The sequence below is a fragment of the Oscarella lobularis genome, chromosome 16 (genome assembly GCF_947507565.1).
Source record: "Oscarella lobularis chromosome 16, ooOscLobu1.1, whole genome shotgun sequence".
NCBI classification, from domain to species: Eukaryota; Metazoa; Porifera; class Homoscleromorpha; order Homosclerophorida; family Oscarellidae; genus Oscarella; species Oscarella lobularis.
The window spans coordinates 1,177,509-1,190,902 of record NC_089190.1 but is presented as its reverse complement, the minus strand read 5'-3'; the positions used below and the strand labels follow the sequence as shown (position 1 = coordinate 1,190,902).

General features: G+C 44.4%; 2 protein-coding genes across 2 annotated transcripts; both read left to right on the top strand.

Annotated features, from left to right (window-relative positions):
• Nucleotides 1-6: 6 nt before the first annotated feature.
• Nucleotides 7-4,287, top strand: LOC136196678 (uncharacterized). The gene is made up of 6 exons (XM_065986271.1): nucleotides 7-242; nucleotides 297-371; nucleotides 433-477; nucleotides 536-826; nucleotides 884-949; nucleotides 1,005-4,287. The coding sequence occupies exon 6, from the start codon at nucleotides 1,628-1,630 to the stop codon at nucleotides 4,139-4,141; it is 2,514 nt and encodes an 837-aa protein (XP_065842343.1). The 5' UTR covers nucleotides 7-242; nucleotides 297-371; nucleotides 433-477; nucleotides 536-826; nucleotides 884-949; nucleotides 1,005-1,627; the 3' UTR covers nucleotides 4,142-4,287.
• A 3,119-nt stretch (nucleotides 4,288-7,406) lies between these two features.
• LOC136196682 (neural cell adhesion molecule L1.1-like) lies at nucleotides 7,407-10,848 on the top strand. Its single transcript, XM_065986276.1, has 13 exons — nucleotides 7,407-7,436; nucleotides 7,613-7,637; nucleotides 7,703-7,798; nucleotides 7,851-8,162; nucleotides 8,220-8,489; nucleotides 8,539-8,660; nucleotides 8,708-8,855; nucleotides 8,911-9,165; nucleotides 9,214-9,540; nucleotides 9,598-9,786; nucleotides 9,836-9,886; nucleotides 9,939-10,598; nucleotides 10,650-10,848. The coding sequence occupies exons 3-12, from the start codon at nucleotides 7,732-7,734 to the stop codon at nucleotides 10,433-10,435; spliced, it is 2,238 nt and encodes a 745-aa protein (XP_065842348.1). The 5' UTR covers nucleotides 7,407-7,436; nucleotides 7,613-7,637; nucleotides 7,703-7,731; the 3' UTR covers nucleotides 10,436-10,598; nucleotides 10,650-10,848.
• The last annotated feature ends 2,546 nt before the right edge of the window (nucleotides 10,849-13,394 follow it).

The following is a 13,394-nucleotide window of genomic DNA, read 5'->3' as shown; positions in this document are numbered from 1 at the left end:
GTCCGTTTTAGACGAATTAAACTCAACGAAGGAAGTTGATTTTGAAGAAGCAAAAAATCAAGATGAATCACGTCCTTCACCCGACTCCGCGAAGAAAAGAACGATTAGGATTTTGAAGGAACTAGAAAAAAGCGGCTCGTGTTCAATTAATAATTTGCGTTTTACCGGAATATTTGGAGAACTCGAACACAAATTGCCTAGTAAGCAAGGAGAAACGGATCGCGATCATGAAGCGTTAAAGGGTAAAGCAACATGCATTATCTTTTTGCTTTAGAGTTGTAAGAGCTATTTTTTAGAGAACAAGGAAGAAGAGTTTTGTGAAACAAGTGCAGAAGAAGAAAAAGAAAAGGCATCATCTGGCATTGAAGAGAGTAATGCAACGAACAGGACAATTTTTTGTCTTTGAATAGCTGTCTGTGTGTTTTCTGTTAGCAAACGGTGAAAGGGATGAGTTGCGAGAAACATCCTCGATTGATGGTACAGTGGCACAAATGTAATTAGAAAAGTGAAGTTAATACGTAGTTTCACTTGGCAGGTGTGAAAGATGAACTAGACTCACCTTTGAACCAATCATCAAATGTGACTGAATTGAGTTGTGAAAAAGAAGAACGAGAACAAGAGCAGGAAAAAGAAGAACAGGAAGAACGAGAACAAGAACAAGAAGAGCAGGAAAAAGAAGAGCAAGGACAAGAAGAGCAAGGACAAGAAGAGCAAGAACAAGAAGAGCAAGGACAAGAAGAACAGGAAGAACAAGAACATCAAGAAGAAGAACGAGAAGAAGAACAAGAAGAAGAAAGAGAAAAAGCATCACCTGACATTGAAGAGAGTAATGTAATAAACGGGACAATTTCTGTCTTTTGAGTTGTCGGTGTTTTTCCGTTAGGAAGCGGTGAAAGGGATGAGTTGTGTGAAGCAGATGAGTTGTGTCAAGCATCCTCCTCGATTGATGGTACAGTAGTGTAAATGTAATTAGAGAAGTGTGGCTTAATAGTTTTGCTTGGCAGGTGTAAAAGATGAAGCACCTTTAGAACAATCATCAAATGTGGATATAGAGGCGATAAAGGACAAGTTAACGTCTTCTTTATCCAAGTCTCGCCAAAGCCCAAACGCGGCGTTTTCAAAGCTCAAAGAAAGCGGAGGTACCGCCATTTACAACTTTCAAATTTCTGAAGCGCTTGCCAGGGAAGAATCCAAAAGACGCTGTGAAGAAGAAGTCGATGTTGTCTCGCCCGATCACGAGCTCGTCGTAGTTCAAGACCAAGAGAAGCGTATCAGCGCATCCTTTGAAGTTAAAGTTCCGAGTCAAGAGACGTATTCTGAGCAGCAAGACATAACAGAAAGTCAGTTCACTTCAAAAGAATGTGATCAGACGATCACTCTTCCCATACTGCAGGAAGAGGAAAGATTGTTGCTTGCGAGCTTTCGAGTGTCAACTTGGTTTTCTGAGCTGCAAGAAATCGAACAATATTTTACAACTTGCCTTGCTCCTCGTCGAACGTGCTCTACTCAAATCAACTTACAGGCTCCTGTCAAACGAGAGGAAGCTGTTATTGGACCGATTAACTTTGCCAAAGCGTCTGCCTTGACCGTACATTGGAAGTCTATTCGCAGTTCAGCGTTTACACAGATGCAGAGGGATTACCAGACACCGTACAATAGCGACTCATCCGAAGACGAGCACATCGATGAGAAAATGTTTGAACGTAAGCGATCGGAAGCTGCGTTTGGGCCGATTTCTTCGAACGTTGTCAAAACTGAAGCGGTGATTCTCACGCGAAGCCCTGCACCACCACCACCACCAACGATGCCAACAGAAGCTCAACGCAAAGAGTTCACCAACGATTTACCTCCTCCTCTTCCTCCTCGACAGCAATTTCCGGTATATACTGTTCCTCCTTCAAGTCAGCCTTCCTTTTCTCCTCCTCCTCCTCTTCCTCCTCCTGTTGTTTCTCTTCCTCCTCGACAGCAGGCTCCCGATTTTACTGCTCTTCCTTTCAGAAATCAACCTTACTTTCATCCTCCTCCTCCTCTTCCTCCTCCTGCTGCTCTTCCTCCGACAGTTCACCATTCAGAAGCTCCCCATCGGCAGCAGTCTTTTGGAGCTCCAGTTGTGCCTTCTGTACGTCAGCAGCCTGCTCCACCTGCTATTCCTCTTACTCGGCTACAGTCCCCTGTTCCTCCTTCGTATCCTCCACAACAACTGGCTTTTGCTGCTCCTCCTCATCCTCTTCCCGAACGCCAGTCTGTTCCTCTTACCGCTGCAGCACCACCTCTAGGACTGCACCATAGCAACTCTCCTACATGGGACAGTGCCCCACTCGTTTCTTCAGGAGCTGACCAAAGCCCTTCTAGTCCTATCACTTCTGTTTCCAATCCACTTCTATTTCCAACAGTACAGCAAGGCTATTCACCTGAACCTTATCCCCCAATGGAAATGATGCCGTCTGGTCATTCTGAGCCTACAGTTGCTGAAAAGAGCTCGCGAATTCGTAAAAGCGTTTCCACGAAGGTTTCTAAGAAAATTGAGCTAACTCCAGCGGAAAAAGAAAAGGAGCGCATTGAATTCGTCGAAGAGTGCATGGACACACTGGATGAAGCTTACATGACAATGGATAGCAGGACTATTGATATCGTCGACAACAAATGCTGCAATTGCTGCCTTAACGCAAGTCTTTTGTGTTACCGCGCGTCGGCGTGTTGTTCCAAACTCTGCTGCACTTCCACCTGTTGCGCCGCATGTCGCTGGGCGACGAGTGGTAAAAAGTTGGACGACGGCATGAAACGAGCTGCAAGATACGGCTTTCATTTGTCTTTGAATTTCATTCGGAGGCCCTCGCGTTGCCTCCTTCTGTTTTGGAGAATATTTGAGCTGCTGTTTTTTGTCTTGAGTTTTGCTCTATCGATTAAGCAATTTCTTGATCAGAAAGATAAGAAAGAGAAACAGTACAACGTTTATCTTCTGGGAGTTATGACTTTTGCTCTAAGCGGTTTCGACTCCTTCATATCAATAATCGACAACTTTATGGAATGGAGGGACGCATGCAAAGAGTGCAAAAGCGAAAGACGTGAAAGAAAGCAAAGAAAAGATGACCTAGAAAGGAATAGATCGCGCGACGACGAACATGAAGGCGTCAAGAAAAGAGGAGGAAAAGTCGTTCTTGAAACTATGAAGAAGATCTTGGTCTACGCCCTCATCTATCCGCTTCTAATCTGTGACATGCTTCAACTGTTTGGTATTCCAGAAGATAAAATGGATGATGGCAATATGGATGATGACAATAAATTACTAGACACACTTGATTACGTCCTCTTTGGCATAGGGTGCTTTTTAACCCTTTTTGACGTTTACCTCCACCGAACTTTCATGCTAATAAGAGCGGCTAGAGACATCGAAAAGAAGAGGGAAAAGGCCACGCAGGAAAGACGAAGTTCCTGCTGTGGCATTCATTGGCGTCTGATCGCTCACACCATTTTGATTATGATCGCCCAAATCTTTATGCTAGTTGCCATTGGCTTTAGCATTGTTTTTGACAATAACAAAAAGAATAATGAGGGCAAAGATTTAAAAATAAGTTCGATCACTTTTTTCATGATAGCGTGCGGCTTTGTTTTGCCAATTTTCAGCCTCGTGCTTTTTGCCGCCGTAAACGTATTTTGGGAAAAGACTTACTTTATCGATTTGTTTCAAGCCATATGCAAAAAAGGCAAAAATTTACCAGACGTCGTCGATAAGATGAGCCGGCAAAAAAGATCCTGGAGAGTCGAACGAGTATACGATCAAATAAAAACTGTCAATATAACGACGGAGTTCAGTTTCTCCGACAAGATAAGATTTGCTCTTGGTGACTTCAGAATAATAGTGCTTTCTTTGATTTACACCTCTTTGGCAGCGGCTTTTGTGGTAGCTCGGTCACCTTATAATCCTTACACTGGCAGTACCAAAACCGAGGATAATAATACGTTTTATGCTGCTGCAGGCTATGGAGGGACATCACTAATCGCCGATTTACTAACGATCACCGTAGCGATGTATTGGAATTTTGTCATTATGGCTATCATGATTATTGTAGCGACGGTCATCGTTGTGAGCTGCTTGTGCAGTTCCAATCAAAGAACCGACAACAATCGTTACCGTTACTAGCTATTTTGTATGATCATTCTTCAGCTGTTGTTTTTTTGTGAATGTGTTTACTAATCGTTTTGCCCCAGTGATGGCAAACCGGGCCCAAAGCCTTAGTTTTATTCTCCTATTTATCTGTGTAGTCTATCATGATTTTATTGGCTGTATCATGTGAGACTACGATTAATTGCGCAGGAGCGACCTCAGATGCTCTTCGGACTGCTAGTAGAGGGTGCGAGGGTGCCTTCTAGCGGCCTCTCCCGCCTCTAGCGCTTTGGGCTGATGATAGCGATACTCCCCCGCCCGGGGGGCCCCCTCGCATACCTTTAGGCTTTCTTCCGGCTCAGGACTCCGCGCAAGCTGAGGTGATATCTACGGTACGTCACACAAGTGAAACTCTCTTTGAACTGAATGGCTTGTCGGGCTCTAGCTTACTTTCTCGTCCTTTCGACTCTGAAATTTCTGCACGCGCAAGGTCATATCTATAGAAATCAGTTTCTTCTAGATGCGCATGTAAACTCTACGTTTCGCTGCAGATCGGTGTGGCGGTGTACTGACCGCTTCGTTCGGCTACATACGCTCTCCCGGCTATCCTGGCTCTTACAGCAACAACGAATTCTGTTTGTGGCGTTTTCAGTATCCAGGAAGCGTTTTCGTACATTTCATATCGTTCAGCTCGGAATCCTGTTGTGACGTCCTGACGATTACCAATGGAAGCTCCTACAGGAAAGACTACAGAGGCTTTGACGTGCCAAGCAGTCTCTTTTTGAACTCTAACGTTGAGATCAAATTTACATCGGACAGTTCTGTCACCAAGGATGGATTTTTGCTGGAGTATTATTACGTTCCCCAACTGACATTCAGTAATCCTAAAACGTTATTTATTGGGACCTGTAAATAAGAATCTTTCAAATAGGTATCGAGCCACGTTTTTCATTTCTTAGTGTTGTAAACAGCACATTTGTTATGAAAAATGCGACCGCTTCATTCTTTTGTCTCGCAACTGGGTCACCAGATCCTGTTGTCCACTGGGAAAAAGATGGTAGAAGATTGTCCTTATCCTCGAACCTCACAAATGGGGAACTACATATCGAAAACGCCCAGGAGAACGATACGAGCGTCTACACGTGCATCGCCGAGAATTTTTTGGGCGTTCAACGGCATAGTTTTTTTGTCGCTGTCCACGGTAGCGCTAACATTTGATCGCTTACTTGGGTGGGCTTCTATTATGATTTTATCTGTTTAGTTCCTCCGGTTATCATCAATTCGCCCACGGACGTTCATCTGGAGTCCTATGTCAGATATCAGTACGTGTACTTTCGTTGTGACGCGTATGGAATCCCCAATCCTGAGATACACTGGATAAAGGTTGGTGCGAATTGGGATAGCTAGACGCCTCTGCTAAACATTTGGTATATAGGATGGCGAGTTCCTACCTCATCCTGTTTATGATTGGAGGACTGTTCGGTGGCTGCGTGTTCAATTGACGTCTCGTTCGTCGTTTGGAAACTACAGCTGCTATGCGAATAATTCTGCCGGTGCAACCGAATCTTCAACTGCTCAACTTTCTTATAGATGGGATTCAGGTAGAAGTAGTAGTCTTGCGTATTGTTTTTCTTTGAGATATTTATTCTCTGCGTCTAGATGCTTTGTCTGTGTATTCGCAACGGTATTTTGGAGCGTTTTCGAACAATTGGGCTTTTGCAAACTCAACAGCTCGAATCAGGATATACTGCCGTTGGTTGAACTTTAGGGGAAGCAGAAGAAGAGGCACTGTATCTCATGGAATCATATCAGATGTATTGAAAGATGGACAACAGTGGAATGCTTCTTCCTATTCAACTGCGACGTTTGAAGATGACTGTGAACGCGGCGGATATCTTTTGTTCGCGCCTACAGCATCAATCGATTCTGGAATCTACCGATTTGATCTTGATATCCGATTACGCTATGCATCCAGATACGCATTGTCTCTTTTTAGTTCCCTGCAGATAAAAGGTAAGAGGAAATCTGTTACTATTAGTTGCCTAATGCTTTTTGCTACAGTTCTTCCTGCTCCTGTAATTAACGTCAAATTCATTTACGCGGATGCCAATCGACACTTGATTTTGATGTGCTCTGACATGGAAAGTCGTCCCCACTCGACGTTCACCTGGTATCACGATAGCGAAAAGATCATCGAAATTGCCAACAAGTCATACACGATTTTTCACTATCATCGACGGTCGTATCTTCTGGTTAAGAACTTGACTGTCTTCATTCGCGAAAAATATCATCAAATCAATTTCTCCTGTCAAGCAACGTCGCAAGAATCAGGCGACACTGAAACAGCGTCTGCTCTCGTGCAAATCCGTAAGAACTAAAACGACATTACGATAAATAAAAGAGTTCTATGCTATTATTATGTTTTAGCGTATTGGTATTGGCCTTGGTCGACTCCATCAACTCCAGGCCAGTGCAGCGTTTCCTGTGGAGGTATTCCCGGTTTTCGCGTGAGTAGTAGAAAATGTCTGGACAGATCATCGCCCTGTGTTGGCCCACTGAGCCAAATAGAAAGCTGCTATTCGTCTACGCTCAATTGTCCACTTCCCACCACCAGTCAGACTAAGAATAGTAGTTTTGAAAATGTCAGTACTGTTTCGGAGACACCTACCCCAAGGCTCAATATGACTGTAGCCCCTACGAACTCGAGCACTCGTATGCCATCAGTGGGATCGAACTCGACAGCTGTAACCAGAGATATCTCATATATCTCCGCTGTAACGACCGACTTAGTTAGCAAGAGTTCCACCGCGTCAGTTCCTGCGTCAGTTCCCCTCACATTTGTCGTGCAAACGAGTTCAGGTTCTGTCATCTTTTCCGAGTCTTTTGTAAATAACTTGCGTTCTTTGTTTAGACGTCGTCTTATCTTTTGCTGCAAAATTCGGTCTAACGCTTGGAGGAATCTTTACTGTGGTATGTATCATTGTTATCATTGTCTGGTGCACGCGAAGAAAAAACCGACAACCGTCGACCGCGGAGAGTCCTCCCAGAAACGACAATACTTACTTGGCAGCCCCGTCATCAACAGCACCGGAAAACAGAGGGCCCAGAGATCCAGCCGTCGTGCAATCGGTAGTATTTAGAAAGAAATCTGAAAAGGCGGAGACACGGGCAGCCGTTCGATATAAACCAAATCCGGCGTCTGAGACTGGGAGCCGGATCTACGCCGAAATCGATGTCGTTGTACCCAAGGCAGAGACTGAAGAGATAACCTCGAGTCCAGTTTATGTAAATTTCAAAGGGAACTGATCCAAATAGACGACAACACGCAGGCGTAGGTCGTAACAATAGACGTTTTCCTTGGTGTCTGTGATTCCCCTGGCAACCCCTGCGGAAAAATAATGACGTTACGTATAGACGGGGATGCTAGTTCATTGTTTCCAGTCAACCTTCGCTATCAAGTGCGCGATGTTGACGCTTTTCATAGTTGTCCCGTTTTGCTTGTCGCAGATTTACTTCTACGCTTCAGCCCAAGGTCAGGTACTGTCGCCTAGAGTTTGGAGTGCAAAGCGAATAAGAGCGACTTTCTTCGTCATGCAGTCTGTTCCCATAGCTGCTTTCCTGCTAATATGGACGAAACTACTCCGTCCTATGACTGCAGGAGGTGTTCTTGCAGCGGCCGGCCCAATTGCTTTTGTGAGGCTGTTGCTTGAGTACGTCAGACTTGAAAGTCTTACTTTCTTTTTAGATGAGTGTGGAGGGGGACTCAGCGGTCGTACGGGCTTCCTGGTATTCCCTGGCTACCCGAGAATATATAATCCTAATGAATATTGCACTTGGACTTTTGACTATCCGTCGACAACGACGATTCTCGTTAGATTCATTTCGATTAGCTTAAGACAAAGGGACTACGTTGAGATCGACGATGTGCAATTCAGAAGCAACGCTCTGCCATACAGCTACGTTGGAGAACTTAATTCCAACGATAGGATAATCTTTTCATCGGAAGCATACGGTGGGAAAGGTCACGGGTTTCTGCTACAGTACCAGGCAATTTCAGGTAAAGCAATGCATGATGCGCGTCTCTCCGCTTTAACAACCTCTTCTTTTTTCCTAGGCACCCCACCGCAATTTAGTTTCGTCTCGAGCGACAGAGTCGTTCTTCGCAAAGGAGCAAGCTTGGCCTTGTTTTGTCGCGCTCGCGGCACTCCGGCTCCCAGTGTTCGCTGGGAACAGGACGGCAAAGCGGTGAACGCTTCCGCCGGTGCTCCAACCGGGGAGGAACTGCACAGAGATAGCGTTCAGATTAGTGACGCCGGTATTTACGAATGCGTCGCTGAAAACGCCTTAGGCGTCGTAAGACGCAGCTTTTTCCTCGCAATTCATGGTAAGTCTTTGCAGAAAGCATTGATTTGTGTCGTTGATTTTCTGCCTAGTTCCGCCTACTATTATAAATTCGCCTGTCGACGTGCATTTACAATATTATTTGCGTGGTCAACAGGTGTTTTTTCGTTGCGACGCAGACGGAATTCCCAAGCCGGACATACGGTGGATAAAAGTGATTTTATACATGTTTCTTTACCAGATTTTTAATGCTGCTTGTAGGATGGACAATCTCTGTCTGGTTCTGTGCATGTTTATCCTTGGCTGCGCGTTAAGCTGAGCAACAGCTCGTTTGGCTCCTACTCCTGCGTTGCGAGAAATTTGGTTGGCAGCATTCAATCTGCTCCTGCTGTACTGTCGACTGAGAATGGTAAAGAGACAGTTTTGTGCATTAATTGAGTTTGTTTTTGATTTCCTGGTTTCAGACGGGCTTTCATCCGACTGTAATGCAACGTATTTTGAAGAAGCCAACTTCTCGTTGCTGCTGCAGACTTACTGCTTCTGGCGGTTTGACCTAAACGGAAAAGTCACCAATTTCACTTCACCGACTTCGAACGATTTTGCTGATTTTTCTTCTTTCGTTTCTCATCTAACAAATCTCGGAAAAGCTGGAATCTATAATTTCAGCGGAAATTCAACTGTCGCAAATGTATCTTTTTATAGTGCCGTCCAAATCAGAGGTATCAACTCCTGATGTTCTACACGTCATCAAGAATTTTTTGCTTTAGGTTTGCCAAATCCTAAAATAATTCATCCAAAATTCCCGAACGTTTCCATCGATCCAACGTCGCACCTACTCCTGATTTGTGCAGACGCCAGAAACAATCTGTCACCAACTTTCACTTGGTATTACGACGGCGTAATGATAGATTCAAACGAGACCGAATCTCACGTTATATTTCACTACGACCAAAAATCTTACTTGTCGGTCAAAGACGTGCCGTCACTGTGCAATATAACGCTGGAGTCTCTGAAAGAAACGGTGACTATCAATTTCACTTGCCAATCAAAAGTCCCATCCTCAAACAAATCAAGCAAAGCGTCAATATTAGTCTGTACGCTCTCTAGAGGCGGCGTCTATATTGTTATCCTTGCAAGTTTTCTTTCTTCAGCTCTGGACGCTGGGAGAACCTGGCCGTGGTCCGGGTGGTCGTCTCCGAGTCAGTGTAGTGTGACGTGCGGCGGTCAGATGGGCGTTCGTCTTCGCTCTCGGACTTGTATCCGGTTGACGCCTTGCGAGGGATCATCGATGCACATTGAAAGCTGCCGTTCATCAAATTCAAAATGCTTTTATACCACCGGTATAGCTAATTTATCAAGATATAAGGAATTTTTTTGATATGTGTGTAGATGCGGATGCCTATTCTATTATCGCCACTACCACTACTACTGAAAATTCAGGTAATTAATTACAAGGACGAGTCCCACTTTTTCCTCACTGTGGTCTGTTTAGTTTCTTCTAGTTCAAGTTCTGGTGGGCTTATCATTGGAGTAGTCGGTGCGGCACTTCTGATTGCAGTACTTGTTACTGTCACGGCTATTTGGTGGACCAGGAAGCGACGAAATCAGCGCCCAACGAGCTCTCACCCGGTCGAGTTTACTCGAAAGTTGGAGACGGTAACGACGAGTCGAAATCTCAATTGCTACGAAGAGACGCCGCCGCCTTCGCCGCCGCCTACTGCGCTGCCGCACGACGAGCGTAGCCAAACGCCATCCAGCTCTTTGAAGAAGAGTAAAGCGCCCCGACGCCCGCCACCGTCACCACCTCAACCAGAGTACGGAAACATAGGTATTCATGTTGACGACAAACAGACGGAAGCACCTCCAGCCTATAGGAACTTGGGCGTCCAAGAAATTTCGACTTTCGCTCAAGGGCAGTCACCTGCAGGCGGCGGCGGCGGCGGCGGCGGAGACACTATTAATGAATATGCTTCGGCCTGTTATTACTAGTCGTGTCGTCAGGTACGTGAGTCGTTCTCGAAAGGAACCAGCGTGTCACTGTACTGTAGCATGTGCTTGTTTTGTCCTAGCTAAATGCATCAAGTTCCTTGATTGTGAATCCCGGCGTGCTTGTGGGTAGATACGAGACTTGAAACTGAAGCGCGAGTGAAAGGTTCTCGGAAAGATACCTCCTCTTTTCCTGCATCTGATATGTTCCACCTAGAGGTCATCGTCTCGACTGCACGATATGCTGCCGTGAAGTCTGTCTGAACAGCAGACTGTTTTGCACCTCTTGCACTCATTAGCTGTCCTGACCTCGTCTCCACGCCTCTTCCAAGAGACACATGATAGCGTTGGTAATTACGCCGCGTCTGAGCTTGCGCGCAACACGCCCGTTTTTTACTCGGGGACTCGACGCCCATGCTTTTACTACAAAATCTTGATACCAGGTATGACAATGAGAGGCCTCTAATGATTAAGCAGCCGAGTTCCGCGCGAACTCGCTATGTGGCATTTTCGGGTAGTGACCCGAGCCCTGAGCTTCGTTATTTAGATCCATGAGACGCTCAATCGGTTTTCTTTTTGTTGTCGTTGGATGGTTGCACATTGAAGGTACACTGACACGTAGCGGTTGTACAATTCAAGTTGCGACTTGTCCAATTATTATTGTAGCGTGTCCTCCTTGTTTCAATGGCGGAACGCCATCGAACGGTTGCAGCAGCTGCCAGTGCAGTGAAGGATGGACGGGCCCTAACTGTCTGAGTAAGTGCGTGTCTTCACGGGTCGTCTTCGACGAGGCTATGTGTATCTATTTTATTGAAGCCAAGTGTGGTGGGGTCCTTGTAGCCACAGGCGGCTATCTACAATTTCCTGACAGTTCTCAGTATTACAACGATCATCAGTACTGCACGTGGTCTTTTGGATTTCCTACACTGTCAACAATTCTAATCAAGTTCATTTCTTTTGACGTGGAGGCCGACAAAGATTTCCTTATTATAACCGACGAACAAGGCACACTGGCAAAGTTTACTGGCACCTCTTTACCCGTCTATAACGAGAGAGTCAGTTCAACGGCTAACATCACTTTTATTTCAGACGGAAGTGGTACAAGAAAAGGTTTTGTATTGGAATATCAGTCCCTACCAGGTATATACTACCACTATATGATCTTCCTAAATAGCATGTATACCTTATTTTTTAGGTACGTTTCCTTTGTTTGTGGCAACTCCTAATGATACACACGTCATTAAAAATGAGAGTTTAACTCTTGGCTGTAACGTCACCGGATTTCCTCGTCCAACCGTTCGTTGGGAAAAGAACGGTCAGCCACTAGCTAGATTTGATAATGAAGAGTATCACATTCGAAGCGCTAACGAAGAAGTGGACCCTGGAGTATATACATGCATAGCTGAAAACTATTTGGGAATTGCAAGGCACAGTTTCTTATTGCAAGTTTATGGTAACTCTAAGGTAGAGAACAATGAACTTCTCGTTTATGAATTTTGCACTAGTTCCTCCTATAATCATTAATGGGCCTGTCAGTGCGCATTTTGAAAAGTACATTGGATATCAGCAGTTCTTTTTTCGTTGTGATGTCTATGGCATTCCAAAGCCTGAAATCTATTGGAAAAAGGTACTTTTCTGCTTGATTAATACATAAAAACTAATTGTACTCTTAGAACGGAAAATTTATTTTAAATCCTTCGTACGCATCAAACTTTGTTTCTTGGCTGCGTCTTGGGCTTGTGCCTGATTCATTTGGAAACTACAGCTGTTATGCAAATAATTCAGCTGGTTTTATTGAGTCATCTTCTGCTCTGTTGTCTGCACTGAATGCTTCAGATGGTATGTAGTTTATATAAGCACAGTTCAGATTTCAATACTGAGTGTTGTTGTTATAGATAATCTTCGTTTTCATTATCCACGTTATCCAGTCTCTGCAAACTTTCCTTTAATCAACTCATCAGCATATTTTAGGTTTTACTTTCGATATCTGGAGGATTACAGTGATTTTGGACCAATTCGTATTGAAGGATTGGTACGGAAAGTATTCAAAGACGGAAGACCTTGGGACAATTCTTCTTACTCTTCACTTACTCTTCCGTTATATTTTGATTATTACTTTATGCTTACGTTTGCTCCGGCTACGTCGACAGACTCTGGGATTTATGGATTTGATATACAAATTCGTCCAAGTTACTCTCTCCCTATAATTGGCATCAGTCGGCTATTGGTATATGAGCACTTGGAAATAAGAGGTGTGATAGACAACAACTGACTTTTCTTACTCTATTTAATTTTTAGTTTCACCTTCACCGCAACTATCTCCAAATGCAGACGTTATGAGCGTAGATTCCAATCAACATTTGGTGCTGTATTGCTCAGACTTATACAGCCATCCACCTTCGACTTTAACTTGGCTAAGCAATGGAAAAGAAATCTCAAGCTTTAACAACTCTGACGCTTATGTCATTTACCACTACAATCGAAGATCGTATTTGCTGGTTAAAAGTCTAGAATTCTTTTTTCAGGATCACAATTGGAGAATCAACTTTACGTGTCAGGCAAAAGTGGATTACTTTGGGGAATCAAAAGCAGTATCCACTTTGGTTCAGCCTCGTAATGTGCAACAGTAGTCATAATAAGGCATTTTGTGTAAGTTGCGTTGTTTTAGTGTCAGTATGGGATCCTTTTCATTGGCTGTATTTTGGGGAAAATTGGTCAATCTGGTCGACTCCAACGCAATGCAGTTCAACATGTGGTCCGAAGTCCGGCTTTCGTCTTAGTCACCGGGTTTGCCTGTTACCACCTTGCCGCGGACCTTCTAGTGAAATAGAAAGCTGCCGTCCACCACAGCAAAGCTGTTTGCTTCCTACAGGTTAATCATCTGATGTACTTGTTGGTGATGGTTGTTTCAGTGTCTCTTTATTACTTAGATCGAATTCGATCAAGGTCTACAACTGCAAGC

Coding starts and splice junctions, on each gene's coding strand:
- LOC136196678 (XM_065986271.1), top strand. CDS start 1,628: ATGCAGAGGGATTACCAGACACCGTACAATAGCGACTCATCCGAAGAC.
- LOC136196682 (XM_065986276.1), top strand. CDS start 7,732: ATGGACGAAACTACTCCGTCCTATGACTGCAGGAGGTGTTCTTGCAGC. Junction 9,166..9,213: donor TAGTGCCGTCCAAATCAGAG/GTATCAACTCCT, acceptor TTTTTGCTTTAG/GTTTGCCAAATCCTAAAATA. Junction 9,787..9,835: donor AAAATGCTTTTATACCACCG/GTATAGCTAATT, acceptor ATATGTGTGTAG/ATGCGGATGCCTATTCTATT.